This window comes from Colletotrichum godetiae (genome assembly GCF_030913485.1).
Source record: "Colletotrichum godetiae strain CBS 193.32 chromosome Unknown BDP55scaffold_22, whole genome shotgun sequence".
Taxonomy (NCBI): domain Eukaryota; kingdom Fungi; phylum Ascomycota; class Sordariomycetes; order Glomerellales; family Glomerellaceae; genus Colletotrichum; species Colletotrichum godetiae.
The window spans coordinates 219114-236854 of record NW_026851270.1 but is presented as its reverse complement, the minus strand read 5'-3'; the positions used below and the strand labels follow the sequence as shown (position 1 = coordinate 236854).

The window sequence follows — 17741 nt, the reverse complement described above, 5'->3', positions numbered from 1 at the left end:
GTGTTTTCTCCCCAAACTCAGATGCTGCCAAAAAGCGCTAAGAGGAGTGCCCTCATCACGCCCCTGAGCTTCTGTCTTCGATAGAGTCGAACATTTAGCGCAACACTCCTTTGCCATTGAGTATGGGAGCCAGGATTGTTGCCATGACATAATTACTCAACAGATATGTCATCTACATCAACTTCAAAGGCCCTCATAATCAGTCATAATTAAGTACCTTAGCTTGATGTCGAAAAGAGAAATGGATAGACAGTTAAAGGGGTCAACTATGAACAAACCAATAATGCACCTTTTGTCATTCTACAATATCCGTCCATGCTAAATATCTCGTAGGCTTCGACAAACGACGTGCGTCGGCAACGGCTTTGAGTCCTTCAATGAATAGGTACGTCAGTTCCTGAGTTATGTGATAGATAAGTCAGTGCTTATCTGACCGGGGTCTTTTGCCTTGAGCTGCCGTACAAGTATCCCGCTTCTTGATCTTCTTTTGCCCAAAGTCATTCCGTTGAACTTGACACTTGAATGTGCACACGAGACATTACCCTCGCTGAGTTCGTTCCCACTGATTTCACGTTTTTTCCTACCGCAATGAGCGTCGGATATGCCAAGAACGTCCATAGTCAAGTTTAAATCCTTGTCGTGAAACCCAATGACATCAATGATCTCGTTGCTATCTACATCGCCGCTTTCAAGACCGATCAGTTCTCAAATTTGATATTTCTCAACCGTGGGGAAGGCACTCATCAAAACCTCATGCACAAGTCGATTCTCCACTGGCTATCAAGTTGCTTTTCTACAAAGCTTTTCAAAGCGGTCGACAGGGGAGGAAAGATCCTCGGCTGGTCATGTCGGGTTGTGAAGGAATTGGAGCCAAAGAACCCGGACGCGAGCCAGGCCTCTGGGGCATCCACTGATTCAAAATCGGACAAAGAGAAAACACAGTCTGGGAAGGATACGCCTCGAGATCCTGCTCGAGTGTTGGGTGGAACCATGCACCAAGACATGACTTCGTGGGAATCCCGGCATTTGGAGGGAAATAAATATGCAGTCCTGCAAGCCTTGGCGATAGATCCTCCACATCAGGGACAGGGCATCACAACGAAATTGAGTCAGCAAGGAGTTGAAGATGTTGATTCACAGAATCTTGTGTGCTAGATCCACGCCTCGCCCTCAAGTTACAGACTCTATGAAAAGGTTGGCTTCCAGGAGATTGGGAAGAGTGAATATGATCTTGGTGAACGGGTACCAGAAGGGACAGGCGATAAATTTGGCTGGGAAGTTTACACATTTCGGTACATGCTTCGCCCAGCAAAAGCCTGAGCTCGACCGGAAGCCTTTTCCTACAACTGGAGGCTTGGGAGCCTAGAAGTTCAAAATCTCGATGGGGTGCATATGATATCGTAGCCGAAGCATGGAATCACGGTTGTGGCGAAACCTCAACCTTTGATATTTTGGCGACATGTTCTATGTTTCGAAGGATGATGATATAGAATGAAGTACTTCCTGTCATCTGATTACAATTTGAATCATTCAAGCAATCTAATGACACCTGCGTAAATGTGCAATCAGAAAAACCTGTGCCAGTAATCTAGTATAGAGTTAGGTATGTAGACCTCGAAACCGGAGATGTGTACAATTGTCTACCCGCTGACAATTTGAGGCTGCTGATTCACAACGATCCCAGCTCTAGGGATGTACTAAGAATGATGGTATCAAAGACGTTCATCTTGATTCAGATCACAGTTGCAATTTCGTCTCTGATTTGACTCCCATGCATTACCTTGGTTAATGTTCATGATTGGAAAGGCTCCAGACAATTTCAGGGGAACACCGCGTTGCATTTAAGAGAGGACAATACACTACCTCTACGGACCTCACCTACAATGTTCAAACCAATTTACAATCGAGTTGTCTCTAGCAGAACTTCCTAATTTCTGTCAGGCGGCCGGCTACAATGCCACGGCACTCCTGGCCGCGTTTTGGATATTGACACCATGATCCTTGCTGTGTATCCTTGTAAAGCAGATACCCGTTTATCGCATGTACTGATATCATAGTAGTCACTAGCGCTTACGCTTGGCTGCCTAAAGCAGCGCAATTAGCCATCTGTTATTTACTTGACGAGACCCGCGTCATTGATGTGCCCTGAACGACGGAATCCTCAATTTCATACTGCACTATCGCTCCTTTTCCCCGCGATATCAAGATGGGGGACATGTTGGCTTGGTATATCGTCATTTTCCTAGGATCGGCTGTATTGACCAGCATCTCCGTTTACAACTCCGAATTCATCAGCAACCCGACCGCATCGTTCCTGGTACACCTCACAACTAGCATCATCCTCTACTTCACTTCCCTCACCTGCCTCTCCCTTACCGCCATCGAAGACTGGAGACTCCAAGCTCGCCTGGAGCGAAAAAGGGGCCGCGGCCTCGAGCCCTTTCGGTTTTTCCCCAAAGAGCATGCAATTTTCGTAACGCGTGGGACAGGCCTGGCGGCGGGCGCCTACGTCATGGCGCTCCCGCTGCTAATGCCGACGGACGACGTGATTGCACAGGTCTGCCTGCGCATACCGACCTTCTTCTATGCGTGCAAGTGCTGGGACCTGACAATCGTGCGAGCGAGAAAGCCACCTGTTCCGCGGAATGGGAAAGACGCGGTGATTTATGGGCTGACGAGCTGGAGACCTGTTGCTTCCTATGTCTGGCGGCTTGCCTCGGAGACTAGATATGCCTCTTTCGACATTGCCGTAGACGAGTCGAAGCGAAAGGGTATTCCAAAGAGCGCGGCCTGGAGTTATGGTCCTCTACTCGTTATCCCTCTGACATATCTATTTCCTGTCACGGAGCTCAAGGTCATGTGTGGCCTACTTGCGATCCAGTACGGTCTAGAGGGCATCCACTTCATCTTTCATCCCCGCTGCCCTAATGAGCTCTTCTTCCAGCCATGGGCAGCAGAGAGCTTTTCCAGCTTCTGGGCCATTCATTGGCACCACGGGGCACAACCATTTCTTCAACATCTAGGATACGTTCCCGCCAGAGCCCTTTTCACGCGTCTATTTGGACAAGATGCCGGAAAAGCCGCTGGTGTACTCGCGGCTTTCAGTCTCAGTGGGGTATGGCACGCCTGGTGCGGAGTCGTTCTGACTCTGGACGAGTATGCCTGGACACAGGCTATGGGCCTGTGGGGGGTATTCATGGTGCAAGGTGTGGGGTGCTTGGTCGAGCGCGGGCTCCTCAGGAGTGAGAGCTGGAGGACGGGGCGGAGGAAACAAGTTTTGACTGCCTTGTGTTGGATGTGTTCAGTAGAGTCTGCAGCTATTTGGTTGAGGTACGGGGAAGCGCGAGCAAAGAGACCCCAGGGCTGGACTACATTGTAGAGAGAATGAGGCCAAGGGATATTAGAGGACAGCCTTAAAACGATAGAGGGCAGCCATGGAGACGAAGAAAGGCATGTGCCGTTCCCGAGAACAGCCTGTATGGGGAGCTTTACCCCCAGGGCCAAGGCAGCGAGAGCTCTGGCCCGAAGATGTGATAGAACATAGATCATTGAAGGAAATGTTTTGGGACTTCAATGTCTGCTGAGCGGAAACAGAATCTGTCACTGAGCCGCTTCTTGACCCTGGTAACTGCGTGTCCAATGATACTGTGGCGTGGCCTGGCGCCCGCATCCTGTACACCTTTCGGAAGGCGATGCTACAGAAGGAGCGCTTATTCGAACCAACGCATCCGATCCTTCCCAAGTCAAATAAACTCTTCGAGAGGGTGGTCTCGCCAAAGCTTCGCTGGAGCTCAGCTGTCGAGATCATCTCACTGCGACCATGATTGGCTCGGCTCCTGCCAAGAACAATCAGACGGGAGATCAGCGCAGGCATGGCTCGGCGCATGACACAGGGATCGCGTTCACTGGCCTCGTCTCATGCTATTCCGTCGCGCCTTTCTCGCCGATCCCATGCCTGACGTCAATCGTTTGGAATACCTTTCCTATGTTCATTAGGCACCGAGAAATCCCAAAGATACTGTTGAATGGTGAGACATGAGAACATTAGCGGCTAGTGAAGAGAGTTGCGAGATGAGGTTATTGGACAGCTTAACGGGCGCGGGGTAACGGTCCCTCGGCATTCGCACCATGGCGCCGGGAAGTGGGCATGGGGATCAGTCTAAATGATCCTTCTTTACTACTAGAAACCATCCGTCAATCCTATCGAAGAAGCCATTACTGCAAAGGAGGTCAATAGCTCCATGATCTGCCACTCCTTGTCATAAAAGACTGGCAATCGTTGGCTCGCTTGGAACCGTTACGCTTCTCCAGGAAGCGCTTGTCAATAAGCCTCTTCGGTGCGTTATCGACATGCTAGAAACGCCGAGGGGTCTCTGGGTTTGTGGAATAAGCGCTCCAACTTTCAGATGCTTCAAGGTTAGACACGTCAGATAGCGTGAGCTAAACATACAAGGGAGGGAGCTCACGTGAACCTAACCCCGGCCCCGAATACGGGCCGACGGCGGGGTAAAATGGTTCGTCTTGTCTTTTTCACCCCTGTCTCCGAGTCTGGGGTCGCATCTGGGGTCTGGGGTTTGTCCGGTTAGTCCACGCGGCCTTTCTTGTTTCCCCAAGCCAAGACTTGACAAGTTTCTGGGGCACATCGACCTACTCACTTGGCATCAACTTGGCACCACGATGGAGAGGCCAGGGTCATGGATGACGTTTGGACCTTCAATACGACTACCGCAAAGATGAATGGCAGTCGAGGGCTTGGTGCCTGATGCCGAGGCGCCTGTGGAGGACGCGGAGCGGGACGCAAGAGCCAAGCAAAAGCCAAGATCTGAGACTAAAGCAGGTCGGACGTTCCGGGAGGTTGTTGATTTCCCGCAACTGGACTACTGGGCAAACGCTTATGTTCACTAGCTCCGATTATACCACGAGTCCATCACCTCTAACCCCTTGGACATACGCGGGAAAAGATATGTCGCTCTGACCTTTGCCGGACAGCCGCACCATATGCCTCTCCATCGGTCCATCGCTTCATCTCCAGACTTACCACTCTCCAGTGCCGGTCATCCGCACTCTTCCCCCGCACTCTAGAACCAATCTGGCCACCCTCCCCGCTGCCCGCCATCAGCAGAGTCTTCATCGGAGAAACGACTCAGACGCATGCCATCGAATCCCACTACGACTCGAAGCGCACGTATAACACCAGTTCGGCAGGTCGTAATAGCGCGGCATTCAACATGCGCTCTCTGCTCATTGGAGGGAATTCTTGGCGCTTGGGGATCCCGTGCGACCCTTCATCCAGCATCACGGACATTGTCAACGAAATGAGATGAAGATGGATCGTAAGGAACGTGCCATCGCAAAGCAACTCGCGGTGTTTAAAAGTCCATCGATGGCCCCGGGTTCTCGGATCATGAGAGTTGTCTCTTCAGGATCTCACAGGCATTAACCTCGTCAGTGACAACTCCCCTCCCGTTTTCCGCCAGCAAACCAAGGTCGTCCGTCCCTCTTCCTTCGCCATGTTGTCCAAGCCAATCCGCGAGCGCGGCTATGCTCTTGGCCTCGCCCTCGTGGCCACAGGTTCCCTCGTCTCCGCCGGTCCCTGCGACATCTACGCCTCCGGTGGCAACCCCTGCATCGCCGCCCACAGCACCACTCGCGCCCTCTACAGCGCCTATACCGGCTCCCTCTACCAGGTGAAGCGCGGCTCCGACGGTGCCACGACGAACATCGCGCCCCTCTCTGCAGGCGGCGTCGCCAATGCGGCTGCCCAGGACACTTTCTGCTCCGGAACGACCTGCCTCATCTCCGTCATCTACGACCAGTCTGGCAAGGGCAACCACCTGACCCAAGCCCCCGGCGGCGCCTTCAGCGGTCCCGACGTCAACGGCAACGACAACCTCGCCAGCGCCATCGGCGCCCCCGTCACCCTCAACGGCCAAAAGGCCTACGGCGTCTTCGTCTCCCCCGGCACGGGCTACCGCAACAACGCCGCCGTCGGCACCGCCATCGGTGACGTATCCGAGGGCATGTACGCCGTCCTCGACGGAACCCACTACAACGGCGGCTGCTGCTTCGACTACGGCAACGCCGAGACCAGCAGCACCGACACGGGCAACGGCCACATGGAGGCCATCTACTTTGGCGACAGCACCGGCTGGGGTACAGGTGCCGGCAGCGGACCCTGGTTGATGGCCGATCTCGAGAACGGCCTCTTCTCCGGCGTCAGCGCCGGCAACAACGCAGGTGACCCGTCCATCACGGACCGCTTCTTCACTGCCGTCGTCAAGGGCGGCCCTAACCTCTGGGCCCTCCGCGGCGCCAACGCCGCCTCGGGAGGCTTGACCACGTACTACAGCGGCGTGAGGCCCAACAAGTCGGGCTACAACCCCATGAGCAAGGAGGGCGCCATCATCCTCGGCATTGGTGGTGACAACAGCGTCAGCGCCCAAGGCACCTTTTACGAGGGCGTCATGACCTCCGGATACCCCTCCGACGCGACGGAGAACTCTGTCCAGGCCAATATTGTCGCGGCAAAGTACGCCACTACTTCCCTGAACAGCGGCACCGCCCTCACCGTCGGCAACTCCATCTCCCTGCGTGCCACAACCTCCGGCTACACGGACCGCTACCTCGCGCACACTGGCGCCACCGTCAACACCCAGGTCGTCACCTCATCCAGCGCCACGACGCTGAAGCAGCAGGCCAGCTGGACCGTCCGCACCGGCCTCGGCAACAGCGGTTGCTACTCGTTCGAGTCCAAGGACACGCCCGGCAACTTTATCCGCCACTACAACTTTGAGCTGGCCGTCAACGCCAATGACGGAACAAAGCAGTTCAAGGAGGACGCTACCTTCTGCACTCAGTCTGGTATCAGCGGTACTGGCAGCTCTTTCCGTGCGTGGAGCTACCCCACTACCTACTTCCGTCACTACAACAACCTTGGATACGCTGCGAGGAATGGGGGTGTTCACACTTTTGACTCGGCTACCTCGTTTAACGCGGATGTGAGCTGGGTTATTGCCACTGGCTTTGCTTAAGTGAAGGGCGATGATGTGATGATACAGGATGGAGACTGTTTTGGCAGGTGGGCCATGGGTCAGTCGAGCATATGACTTGTCAAGATGAGCCTGTGAGATGTCTTGGGAATACTTCCTGCTAGTCTTTAATGCAACCGAATTCCCTCTTGGGCTTCAGAGAATTTTCTTGCACCTCTCTGCACGATCTAGCAGCGGCCAGTGCCCAAGTGAGTTCATGTGAAAGTTTAGAGAATGGAAACATTCCGTGGCCACACCTCTGCCTAAAAAGTCTCACAGTAGTGCTGCTGGTAGACGGTTCCGGTTCAGATGGCTGTACGCTTACAGCCACCAACCCAGCTTATGAACTTAGCAACACCTACTCAATAATACATCTCTATGTCGTTGAGAACGTCCACAACGGTGTTTCGGAGAACTTGCCCTGGCGGAGCCAGACGTTAGCAGACGATATACTAAATTTTAGACCACAAGTTTCAGTATTATCAGGAGAAGTCACTTACCATGCAAGCCAAGCCACGCGCTCTATTCTTCCATGAGACTGCGATCATGCCTTGCGGGAGTTCCTACGACTTCGTGGCCGGGCTTCTGAGGCTCTGTTCAGAGCCCCTCTCGTGAGGTTGAATATGCAGTCAGGTTGCCATGCAGGTGGATTTGATATTCGGACATCGGCGCCTGTTGGTGAGGGACGACAAGGATTCCTAGATTCTGCCCCTGATGCCATGATGTGTAATTTGTACGTCTGTAGTACTAGTAGGTATAGATCATTACCGTTCATCGTCATATGAAACTAACCCAATAGCCAACTGATATGTCCGATTACTTTTGCAGCAAATTTCCACAACGACTACGTTAATGAACTGACTACATCCTCAAGTCTGGATTTTTATGAACAGAAAGCCGTTAGTGATGTGAGGTATCTCCTCGGCAAAAAGGCCCATTCAGCACAGATAGTAAATCAAGACGGTACAGAATTCAAAGCCGTCAATGGCACAGAAATCTGAGGCTATCGCCATCTGGTCCGTGGCCTGAACCCTCTCGGACGGATATGATCTCACCCCATGGTTTCTCCCTGCACTGTCAGAACTGGAATGGACACATGGCGCCTTTAGAGGCTCTAAGCGCGTTCGGCCTTGACGCCATGCTTCGAGCATGTATCACGTTCTGCGAGAGGAAGCCTGCACCGAAGATTTGGAGGTCGACGCGAACAATGAATAACGCAGTTAGATTGGCCATGCAGGGAGGCCATTAGGGCTGCTTCGACATATTGCGTGCAGCATTCGGAATCTCGACTCTCAAAAGAGATGAGTTCAAAAATGTGGTTGCCGACTCGACATGGGCAGGGCGGCCAGGGTCGCTTGAGACAGTCCTCAGATTAAGACGTACGAAGATTCCGGAGTTCTTGAAGGCCTTGATCGCCATTTTCAAGACAGGAGACGAGGTCAGCCGTAACGAGCTTACCAGAGATCGATCGATTTTCAAGGGCCGCGACGACTTTGGAACAGGTGCGCTTCATGCTTTGTTTGTCTACGACCACGACCAAGCGTTCAAGAGCATGTCAGCCAAGGAACCTACCAAAACCATCGTAAATATTTGCCAGTATCTTATTATTGAGAATGGAATGGATGCTAGAGCACAGGACAACTATGGTTCCACACCATTGCACTGGGCATTCAGATCTCAGGTATTCTGTCAGCGCCCAGTGATTGAATACCTCGTAAAAAGGCAGTTTATGCCACAAATATTGACAGGTTTCAATGCCTTCTCGAACTGGGATCCAATGATGTTCTGGGGATATCATCGCGTGGACGGATGACACCACTGCACTGGGTCGTCGCCCGTCCGTCACGACATGCCGCCTTTCCTCATGAAGATGGCACTGAGGACATCACAGAACACATCATGAGATCCTTGCTACAGTACGGGGCAGACATACAATGGAAGAATTCGCGTGGCATCACTGTGTTGCAATGGGCCAGTCGCGATAGGGGTGCGTTACTGCAGACTATCTACTCTGGATTGGACGGTATTCAACTCATAAGAATCCGCCAAAACGCAGACGTTGGCTATTCGTCGTTTTGGGAACAAGGGGGAGATTCAGAGACGGAGTCGCCTGGCGGCGTCAAACCCATCGTCCGCGGGCCACATATCCGAATGCAACAACGAGACGTTGGAAGAAGTCCTAAGAATCCAGAGCCGGTGCGGGTATCTACATGGGTGCGCATCAAGCGTCGTTTGCGCCTTAGCTAGCGGAAGTGGGCAGGGTTAGCAATAGTGCTCAAGGAGGAATTCGTTCAGCACCATGAGGAATTGCAGGTTCCGATGGCGGTGGAGGTCCCGTTAGTTGCGGTCGAAAGGTGGGGCCAGGGGGAGCGGACCTCGATGTCCGGCTCCGATACACTCACAAATGCCTCTGAGTGATGCTGCAATGTCGAAAGCCAGATGGGACTCCATAGACAGTTACCAAGTGTACCTATCCGTACCTATGCTACCGTTGTCTGAGGGAGAGATGAAAAGAAAAACACAAAACGTGTTGCTATTCTTGTTAGTATTTCTTGAAAATACAAAGGGGTTTTTTTTTTCTTCTTTCTAAAAACAAGACAGGAACAGAAGATACCGCACACCGCTGTATGACTCGTCGAATCGAGTATAGTAGCGTCCGCAGCAGCGGCCATTCTGCATCTAGAGCTTCCATCACTGATTGAGGCTGACAAGATTTCGTTCGATTCGCGATTCCGCAAGAAGCGGCCAAGCTCCTCTCATTGAACACTGGAAGGTAAGGTAAGTAGGTAAGCCCCCGAAGGCCCCGAGTCAAGAATCAAATGCCAATTCATCCCGACTCTCCGATGGCATAAACCTTGTTCATTTGACCGAGGCCGACCACAAAGTACAGTCTAGCATCAATCACTCTTGGCTCTAGAAGAAATTTCACGAAATCGAATTTTCAGGGGTGACAAACAACCTAATCAAGGTTGAGCCGAGGTCCAGCAGCTTCGCCCAGACTTTCATGACAGTGCAGCACTGAGCACGCATCCCACGCCGTCACTAACAAAGCACCGAACCCCGTTTGGGAGTGGGGGTCCTCCGTCACTTATCGCTGCCCAGGTGCGCAATCGCGACGAAATTTCGCCCAGTCTTACGCTCCGACCTCAACAACAACACCAACAAACGATCCCAACCAAAGCGACCGGGGGGGTCCCGCAAAAGAGCTCCGTGGACCCGGTAGACAAGCGCGCAACCCATACGTTTTTCGAAATTTAAATCCCATCAAGCACCCATGGCGACCTCCCTCCTCGCCCAATGCTCAAACACCCTCTGGTGCCACCTCCGTTCCCTCCCCCTCTGGACCTTCGTCCTCGTCGTCCTCCTCCTCGGCGCACTCCGCCAGCGCATATTCCCATCTCCACCGTCTTCTTCTCCGACCCGACGACGGCAAACACCGGGCGTCACGGATAAGAAGACATCCGTCTCGTAAAGAAGGGATCTTCCGTCCAACCGCACGTCGCGGAAAGAAAACACCACCAGCAAAACAGACAGACAGACATACACACAAAGATGGCGTCCGCAATCGCAAAGGCCTCGCGCACCGAGGCCGACTTGGATCGCGTCCCCGTCCGCGTCGTCCGCCTCATCCGCCTCGCCGGCGCCAGCGGCCTCGCCTACGCCGCCTACAAGATCCACTGGCGCATCGTCCTCGCCAGCTTCTTCACCGGCCCGGGCAAATTCAGCCGTATCCTCATGCTCATCTTTGCCCTGCTGAACCTCAAGAATATGCCCTTTGTCTGGACTGTATGTTGCTCACCCCTCCCATCCCTTCGTCCTTCATCTTTAGGAATACACGGAAGGAGGCCCGAGACTAACATCGTCGCGATTAGTACCGAGTATGGCACGCAATAATCTACCACCTCTTCATCCGCAAATCCCCCCGCCTCGGCCCGCGATCCCTCTTCCGCCCCATGATCTCCCAATCCCACGCCCCCATCACCGAGATCGACTACAACATCCACAAGTCCAACTCAACCTACTTCTCCGACCTAGACGTCTCCCGCACCCACCTCTGCACCTACCTCCTCGGCCCTGGGTTCCGCCAACTCACCCACAACGCAACAACAAAGCTCGTCCTCGACCCAAAAACCGAAAAGCCCGCCCGCGGCGCCTTGGGCATCATGCTTGGCGCCGTACACTGCTCCTTCCGCCGCGAGATCACCGCCTACGCCCCCTACGAGATGTGGTCTCGCATCCTCTCGTGGGACCGCAAGTGGTTGTACATTATCACGCACTTTGTCCCTAAGGGCACCGCGCGTCCTACGGAATGGCTCGATCCAAAGTTCGGCACGGCGAGGGTGCGGAGGAATACCAGCGGGGATGCCAGCAGCAATAGCGCGGACTGGGAGAAGAAGATTTACGCCACGGGCGTGAGCAAGTACGTCTTCAAGATTGGGCGGTTGACGGTGCACCCGGCCATTGCTCTTGAGGCGAGCGAGTTGCTGCCGCACAGGCCGACTGAGGGCGGATGGCAGGGCGGCGAGAACGGTGTCGGGGATGAGAGTGTTGATTTGAGTGGTGTCGCGGATGATGGTGCGTGGGATTGGAAGATGGTTGAGAAGAGGCGGCGCGAGGGGATGAGGTATGCTGCGCAGTTTGCTGCCATGGATGACCTGCACGGGTGGCTCGATGGTGCGGACGGTGGTGACGGAAGTGCATTGGGCAAATTCGGGCTTGGATAAGACGTGTAGATGGCAGGGATGCGTGATACCTAATAGACTTAGACGGCATTGACATTGAACGATGAGAAGGAGATCATTCAACCTGGGATATAGATGTTTCTTTGGGTTTATATTGCCACTATTAATCAGTTGATAGAACTAGATATGCATGCGCGTGCAACTACAACAAGACTTCCATTGTCAGGTGCGCTGGTTATTCCTCTTTTTCCCGCTAAACTCCGCAGTTCGCAATCTTTCCTCTTGCATTGGGTATATCAAATACAAGGGATGAAGTGAAAAGGTCGATAAATCAAAGCCATGGTCAGTCAGGTGAAGAAAAGAGAAGACTTTAGAGAGCGAACGCGGCGGCAGCGGCGATGGCTCCAGCCCAGCCAGCGACCTGGGCCCGGCCAGCGGCGGCTGGTGACGTTGTAGTGGTGACAGCAGCCCCTGTTGCGGTGCCGCTGCGAGAGGAAGTAGAAGTGCCGGAAGCGCTGGTCGCTGCAGCAGTGACGGAGCCGGCCGAGGCGGTGCCGGACGATGTGCCTCCTGCGGCGACCTGAGCGCAGATCTGAGATGCAAGCTGGAGTACCGCTGGAGATATGTTAGCACAATTGTCCAGAGGTTGAAGATCTTTTTCACATTTTGGGAGGACCACATACTGGCTTGATCGGTGGAGCTGCAGCCAGACGAGGCAAGGCAGGGCACGACCGTGGCTGTGAGCTGCTCAACCTTTCCGCAAGAGCAGGCAAAGTCGGTGATATCGCAGTTGACTGACTGAGCACCATCACGAATGCAAGTGACTGCGCAGGTAGGAATCTCGGCAACAAGCTGATCGATGGTCTCGGCGGCCACAAGGGCGGCGAGGAAGGAGGCGATGATGGTGTACTTCATCTTGGCGGTTTGCTCTGGTGGTCTGAAGCTGAGGTTGGTTCGAAGAAAGCTTTGGCTGTCGAGATCTGTGTGGTGAAGTGGCTGATAGGGCGTGTACGAGCAGAGGCAAAGCAGGACACGGCATCCGACCGGTTGCGAGAGAGGACGAGCTGGCCTTATAAAGAGCATCGAATGAGACGCCAAGACTGTGGCATCAACAGCAACCGGTCGCCGGAATGGCACAAGCTCATCGAGGCAACCCGCCGAGGGCTCCAAACGCAGCCAAGACGCGGTCGACGCCGGCGCGCCGTAGCTGTCTCGCACCCCGGATTAGGCAAGAAGACGGATGAGACGCTGATGGGGATTATTGGTGAAGGATTCTACCAAGCGGGCCAAATCCCCTCGAATAGCTGCTCACTGGAGCATTGCCACCCGTTCTGTGACAGAATGTCTACTGTCAGTCTAGAGATGATCGACCGCCACAGCTCACTTGGCGTGAAGCCGTGAGAGCTCTCACGAAATGCACCGCTCGGACTGGCTGGTTTTGCAGTGCTGTCTAGTAGTCGTGGCGCAGGTGCTAGTCTTCCTCTGACCGTGAACAAAGGCGGCTAGAGGAGATTTGGGGTCAGTTGGTAGCATCCATTCTCCATCCTCCGGTCCCGAGCTGTAGTCGATCTTCCGCAAACGTCTGCGCGCGGAAGCCGAGGAGGCAAGGACCCTGGCGGAGCTGGCAAACCTGGGCTCTGTGATGCCCTCTTGTGAAATCGCTGTAGTCTGGACTTTTCCTGATCATCTTTCCCGATGAATGCGCCCTCAAAGTCTCAGATACATGACGTTGACGACCAGTTGCCTGGGTCTGCGCTGAGAGGAATGCAAGCTCAGGGGAACTTGGATAAGCTCATCCGGCATCAACTAAGCTTCCCGCGGGCCCCTGTCAGCTGCAGGTCGGCAAGAGAAGATCAGACGCTTGGCCAATCGAAATGCTCCATCCTCCGATGTAGGGAGCGCACTGAGAACACCTGCATTAGCCGTCCGACGCTTCTCGCATGGTGTGTGGTCTGTGTACCCGTGCCCTCCCGTGCCTCGACCAGAACATCGGACGAGTGTTTGCCAATCACATCAAGTCACCTCGTTCTTTCTCAATCCCAGCTGTACCGGTAGTGGCAGTGGACCTTCGCGGACAGGAACGGAATAGAACTTGGAGCGTAGTTCGCAGACTCGGAAGTTGAGGGACCCCGAGTCAAGCATAACTGAAAGTGTAGAACGACAAGCGTGGTGTTCTCGGAGGCGGAGCTATCAACTGGATGGCCGAGACCGTGCGTTCCGGGTCTATTGATCATGCGAAATTGGTTTCCTCATCCTTCTCGTTAGTCTCGCGAACTTTGAGGGCATACTTGTACTGTTGTCCACCACACCTAGGCATGGAACGTCTGGATCTGGCAGGCATTGGCGCATTGTAAGCTGCTAGCTTCGGTGTCTTTACCCGAGTGATTTCTGCCTTGAGAAGTCTCTTCCATAATTTCAGTCCTGATAGCATGCTGTTTGAGCTCCGGCTGGGAAAAGGCTGAATCCAAGTGATGAGTTGGAGGCGCCATGCAGATTCTCTTCCGTTGCCACGCGGTTGTAGGAACCGTTACCCGGAGATATGTTGCTTGATAATTGGCCATCCTGGGTCTTGAGAATTTTCGTGCTCAGCAGGATTGACAAGCGTCAAACCGTAGCGACAGTCTCAAGCTGATCGTTGCTCCATACGCTCCCGTTCCCGTTCCCAGCTTGCGAGAGTTTGAGGGCCTAGCTGTCACGCTGCCTGAAATCTGTCGTGGGCTTGGCAAGTGCCGGGCCCGATGGGTTGCTCAGCGATTGCAGAGCACAGGAATGCAAACGGAGTGCCGGGCAGAAGATCGACGGCAAGATAATCAAATCCGAGCCCGTTAGCACGTGGCATGTTGATTCGTTCTTCGCGAGTCGGCTCTACAGCGGTCGTGAAATTTACCGCTGTTCACGACGTCCACTTAAGGTGGCTTCCGCTCTCGTTGTCTATTGAGCCACATCACTTGAAATGACCATTCGTGCTCGTCGAAAAACCATCTTGCTGACATTGGTATCTCTTAGGAGTTCGATGCCTGCGCCGCTACCATTGATGGGTATGAATGCACGGCCGAAGCTTTCGCCCGGCAGTGCCTGGCTTGGTGCTGCTTCGACCTTGGTCCGTAGGGTTCGGCTCTCGAATTGATGGCATCTCGATTTAGTTCTTTTCAGCAAAGTGGTCGAGGCATAGAGCCACTTCATCCTGTGATGGCACAAAACATCTCCCTATGGTGCCACGATGCTTGCCCAGCTTCGCGTGGGTAACATCGGGATGCTCTCGTACTGAGGTGATGAAAGTATAAAGCTGGTCGGCGGCGAGCTGCCAGACTTTTTCGGGGTTTTCTTGCAGACAAGTGTGAAGTTAGATTTGCTAGAGACGCACGGCGAAGCATGCGAAATCTGGTAGCGATATATATATGTGTGTTGGGATTGGAGAGGTGGTGGACGGTTGATAAGACGGACTCGCTGGCTCCGCGAGAAGTCGGTGACGAAATGGCGGACCCACCTACAGTGCGTCCCGTGCGAGATCTGATTACTCAGACACAGTGCACCAGTGCCCCTCCATCCCAAGATTGGCGGCCGCGGGGCAGTCGGACCTGAACAAAGTCCACCTTGGCGAGGCGCGACAACTTCCACTCTCCTTCACATCACCACTTTCCAAAAGACGCTGCAAAAAAGATCATGACGGAACAACCGATATCAGTTCTCTTCGTCTGCCTCGGCAACATTTGCCGCTCGACAATGGCAGAAGGCGTGTTTCGCAACTTTGCGCAAAAGCCGCAATACAAGGGCCTCATCTCAAAGGTGGATTCTTGCGGCACAGGTATGGAATTTGGCGGATACGTCATGATGAACCCAACCTCTCTCCCAATTCTCGTGCGCAGAGCCAAACTGATGCGAATATTGGCGCAATGATAGCGGCCTACCATGTTGGTGACCCTCCAGATGACAGGACGATGGCGACTCTGGAAGACCACGGCATAACGGATTATTACCACGATGGTCGCAAGGTAAGATAATGTCCCCTCTCTCTAGGTGCGCCCCGGCGAGTTCGAAGAGAGGACAGACTTGCTAACCGCCGTACTTCCACGAATTGCAGGTGTCGCCCTCTGACTTTAACAAATTCGACTACATCTTCGCCATGGATCGATCCAACCTTCGAGACCTGCAGAACCTCCAACAACGAGGCCATACCGATTCAAAGGCCCAGGTGATGCTGTTTGGCGAATTTTCCGGAGGACCGAGATCAGAGGTAGTAAACGACCCATACTACGGAGGCGACGAGGGCTTTGCAACGGCCTACGAGCAGTGCACGCGGTTCTCGACCAACTTCCTAAAGCACGTCTTTCCCGAGATCGACCCCAAAGCATGATCGGAGAGCGGGTTTGCTACCAGAAGAGAGAGAGAGAGCATTGGAGCCAGAAGGCGATGACAGAGAGTCCGCGATACGCGCCGCAAGACACAATTTGGGCGGCGGCGGTACGCGTTGCAGCAGAGATGTGACTGGTTGGCTGCAGGAAAAGGTCATGGACGATCACCTCGTCCATAGTAAGGCTTCAGGACAGGGGCAAGAAGAAGTGGGCCATATGGCAAGAAAGAACAGCACCGGCCGCACTGGCGAAATGATTATTGCGGCATTAGAGACGTAAAGGTAGAGAAGGAGAGCATATAAGCGCGTCTTTGGTTTGGTTCTACAATTACAACATGCATATAGAAGATTAGATCCGATGCAGTTGCCAGCCAAATGCAGGTGCAAAGTGCAGGACAACGGCAAGACGGCCTGATGAAGATGGAGTCGTAGACGCCGTTGAAGACAGCTCGAGGGGTTGAGGTGCCTAAGCGAGATGGATTCGGGATGTCGGCTACACGCAAGCTAGCCTCTTTGGCGGCAGCAGCAGTTCCTTGGGCCTTGGCATCACAGACGAAGATTCGAGAGAGCCTGGCGGGCCGAGGAAGGGAAAATGTGCGGACATTGTCTGGATAGATGTTCACAGTTCATGGTTGCTGAGAAGCCCTTCAGCCCTATCTGTTCAGTGACCAGATGGAGGTGGTGCTGCCCAGTGATGGTAGAAGTAGCTTACGCCGTAGAAGATGACGGCGTAAGAGACGGCGGACAGACTGCTGACGGCAGATATTCGAGGGCTGTGGTGTCTTGCGAGGCGCAATGTTTCGGCATCCCGCGAATGAGGAATACTTGATGTGCCTGATGCTGACGCATCCAAGGTAAGCTTACATCTTGGTGCAGCGGTGCATTCTGACCAAGGCTGCCTTGGGTGCAGTCAATTCGTTCCTTCTCGACCTGGACCTATGGGATCGTGGATGAGGCCGGTTGAAGTTGGCTTTCATGTCAAAGTTTTGACGGTGTTCACTTCCAGGCAAATGCGGGCCAGGCTGAGGGTCTGATGGTGGGAAAAGTGTCTCACTTTGAGGTCCTAGACTCCAAAGTCCTGGGACCTATTCTCCAGCCGGCGCCGAGCTGCCACTGCATCCGAAGTAAAAAGTTTGTTCTTCTTGTGTCGGGATGCTGCATCAAGCAGAGAGATTGCAGTATTCGTATCCAAACTCTCGTCTCCATTGCCGAATCTTGATTAAGGTATTAGAGCTGGTCATTGGCGTGTCCTCATAGAGATATGCATTCGTAGAAATGAGGTATTTCTGCCTTATGAAAGGGGACGTACAACACCTTGAGCCCGTAATGGGAATACTTCAACCGGGAATTAAGTGAGGGTGTCTGTACGATCCATGGTGATGATTTGTCGCGCGGTTGCGAAAGCTGCATCTCCAAAGTCCAGTCACGATGCTCAGCGGTTGCTGGCCCGAGGCAAATGGAGCCTTTCATCTGAGCGGTGAACCAATGGGAGCTCTCACAAAGACCCGGCCAGCAAATCAAGTGCGGGACCGGGGATCAAGGTGTGGGTCCCCACGTCTCCTTCCGCCAAGACCAAGTCGCTTCCGGCCTAACGTCAGCATCTTGTACCTCGTACCTTGTACCTTGCCATGTTCCCATGCTCTGAACGCTGAACCATTGCTGTCTCTATTCGCGCAAGGT

General features: G+C 53.7%; 6 protein-coding genes across 6 annotated transcripts; 5 read left to right on the top strand and 1 right to left on the bottom strand.

Annotated features, from left to right (window-relative positions):
- Window positions 1-2101: 2101 nt before the first annotated feature.
- On the top strand, window positions 2102-3677 carry BDP55DRAFT_664814 (uncharacterized protein). Its single transcript, XM_060574986.1, has one exon. It carries the CDS (start codon window positions 2207-2209, stop codon window positions 3377-3379), a length of 1173 nt encoding a protein of 390 aa, XP_060429194.1. The 5' UTR covers window positions 2102-2206; the 3' UTR covers window positions 3380-3677.
- A 1833-nt stretch (window positions 3678-5510) lies between these two features.
- On the top strand, window positions 5511-7031 carry BDP55DRAFT_552736 (glycoside hydrolase family 54 protein; the record flags this gene model as incomplete). The annotated part of the gene is made up of 1 exon (XM_060569231.1): window positions 5511-7031. The coding sequence occupies one exon, from the start codon at window positions 5511-5513 to the stop codon at window positions 7029-7031; it is 1521 nt and encodes a 506-aa protein (XP_060429193.1).
- Window positions 7032-7651: 620 nt separating this feature from the next.
- Window positions 7652-9275, top strand: BDP55DRAFT_632362 (uncharacterized protein; the record flags this gene model as incomplete). Its single annotated transcript, XM_060572414.1, has 4 exons — window positions 7652-7761; window positions 7828-7991; window positions 8303-8709; window positions 8751-9275. 4 exons carry the CDS (start codon window positions 7652-7654, stop codon window positions 9273-9275), a joined length of 1206 nt encoding a protein of 401 aa, XP_060429192.1.
- A 1305-nt stretch (window positions 9276-10580) lies between these two features.
- BDP55DRAFT_553053 (uncharacterized protein) lies at window positions 10581-11752 on the top strand (the record flags this gene model as incomplete). Its single annotated transcript, XM_060569262.1, has 2 exons — window positions 10581-10814; window positions 10901-11752. 2 exons carry the CDS (start codon window positions 10581-10583, stop codon window positions 11750-11752), a joined length of 1086 nt encoding a protein of 361 aa, XP_060429191.1.
- Window positions 11753-12080: 328 nt separating this feature from the next.
- On the bottom strand, window positions 12081-12625 carry BDP55DRAFT_728969 (uncharacterized protein; the record flags this gene model as incomplete). The annotated part of the gene is made up of 2 exons (XM_060579510.1): window positions 12081-12325; window positions 12394-12625. 2 exons carry the CDS (start codon window positions 12623-12625, stop codon window positions 12081-12083), a joined length of 477 nt encoding a protein of 158 aa, XP_060429190.1.
- A 2748-nt stretch (window positions 12626-15373) lies between these two features.
- Window positions 15374-16064, top strand: BDP55DRAFT_552908 (phosphotyrosine protein phosphatase; the record flags this gene model as incomplete). Its single annotated transcript, XM_060569247.1, has 3 exons — window positions 15374-15515; window positions 15611-15702; window positions 15792-16064. 3 exons carry the CDS (start codon window positions 15374-15376, stop codon window positions 16062-16064), a joined length of 507 nt encoding a protein of 168 aa, XP_060429189.1.
- Between the last annotated feature and the right edge of the window lie 1677 nt (window positions 16065-17741).

Bases quoted from the DNA above. Each gene is read 5' to 3' on its own strand.
- BDP55DRAFT_664814 (XM_060574986.1), top strand. From the start codon at position 2,207: ATGGGGGACATGTTGGCTTGGTATATCGTCATTTTCCTAGGATCGGCT.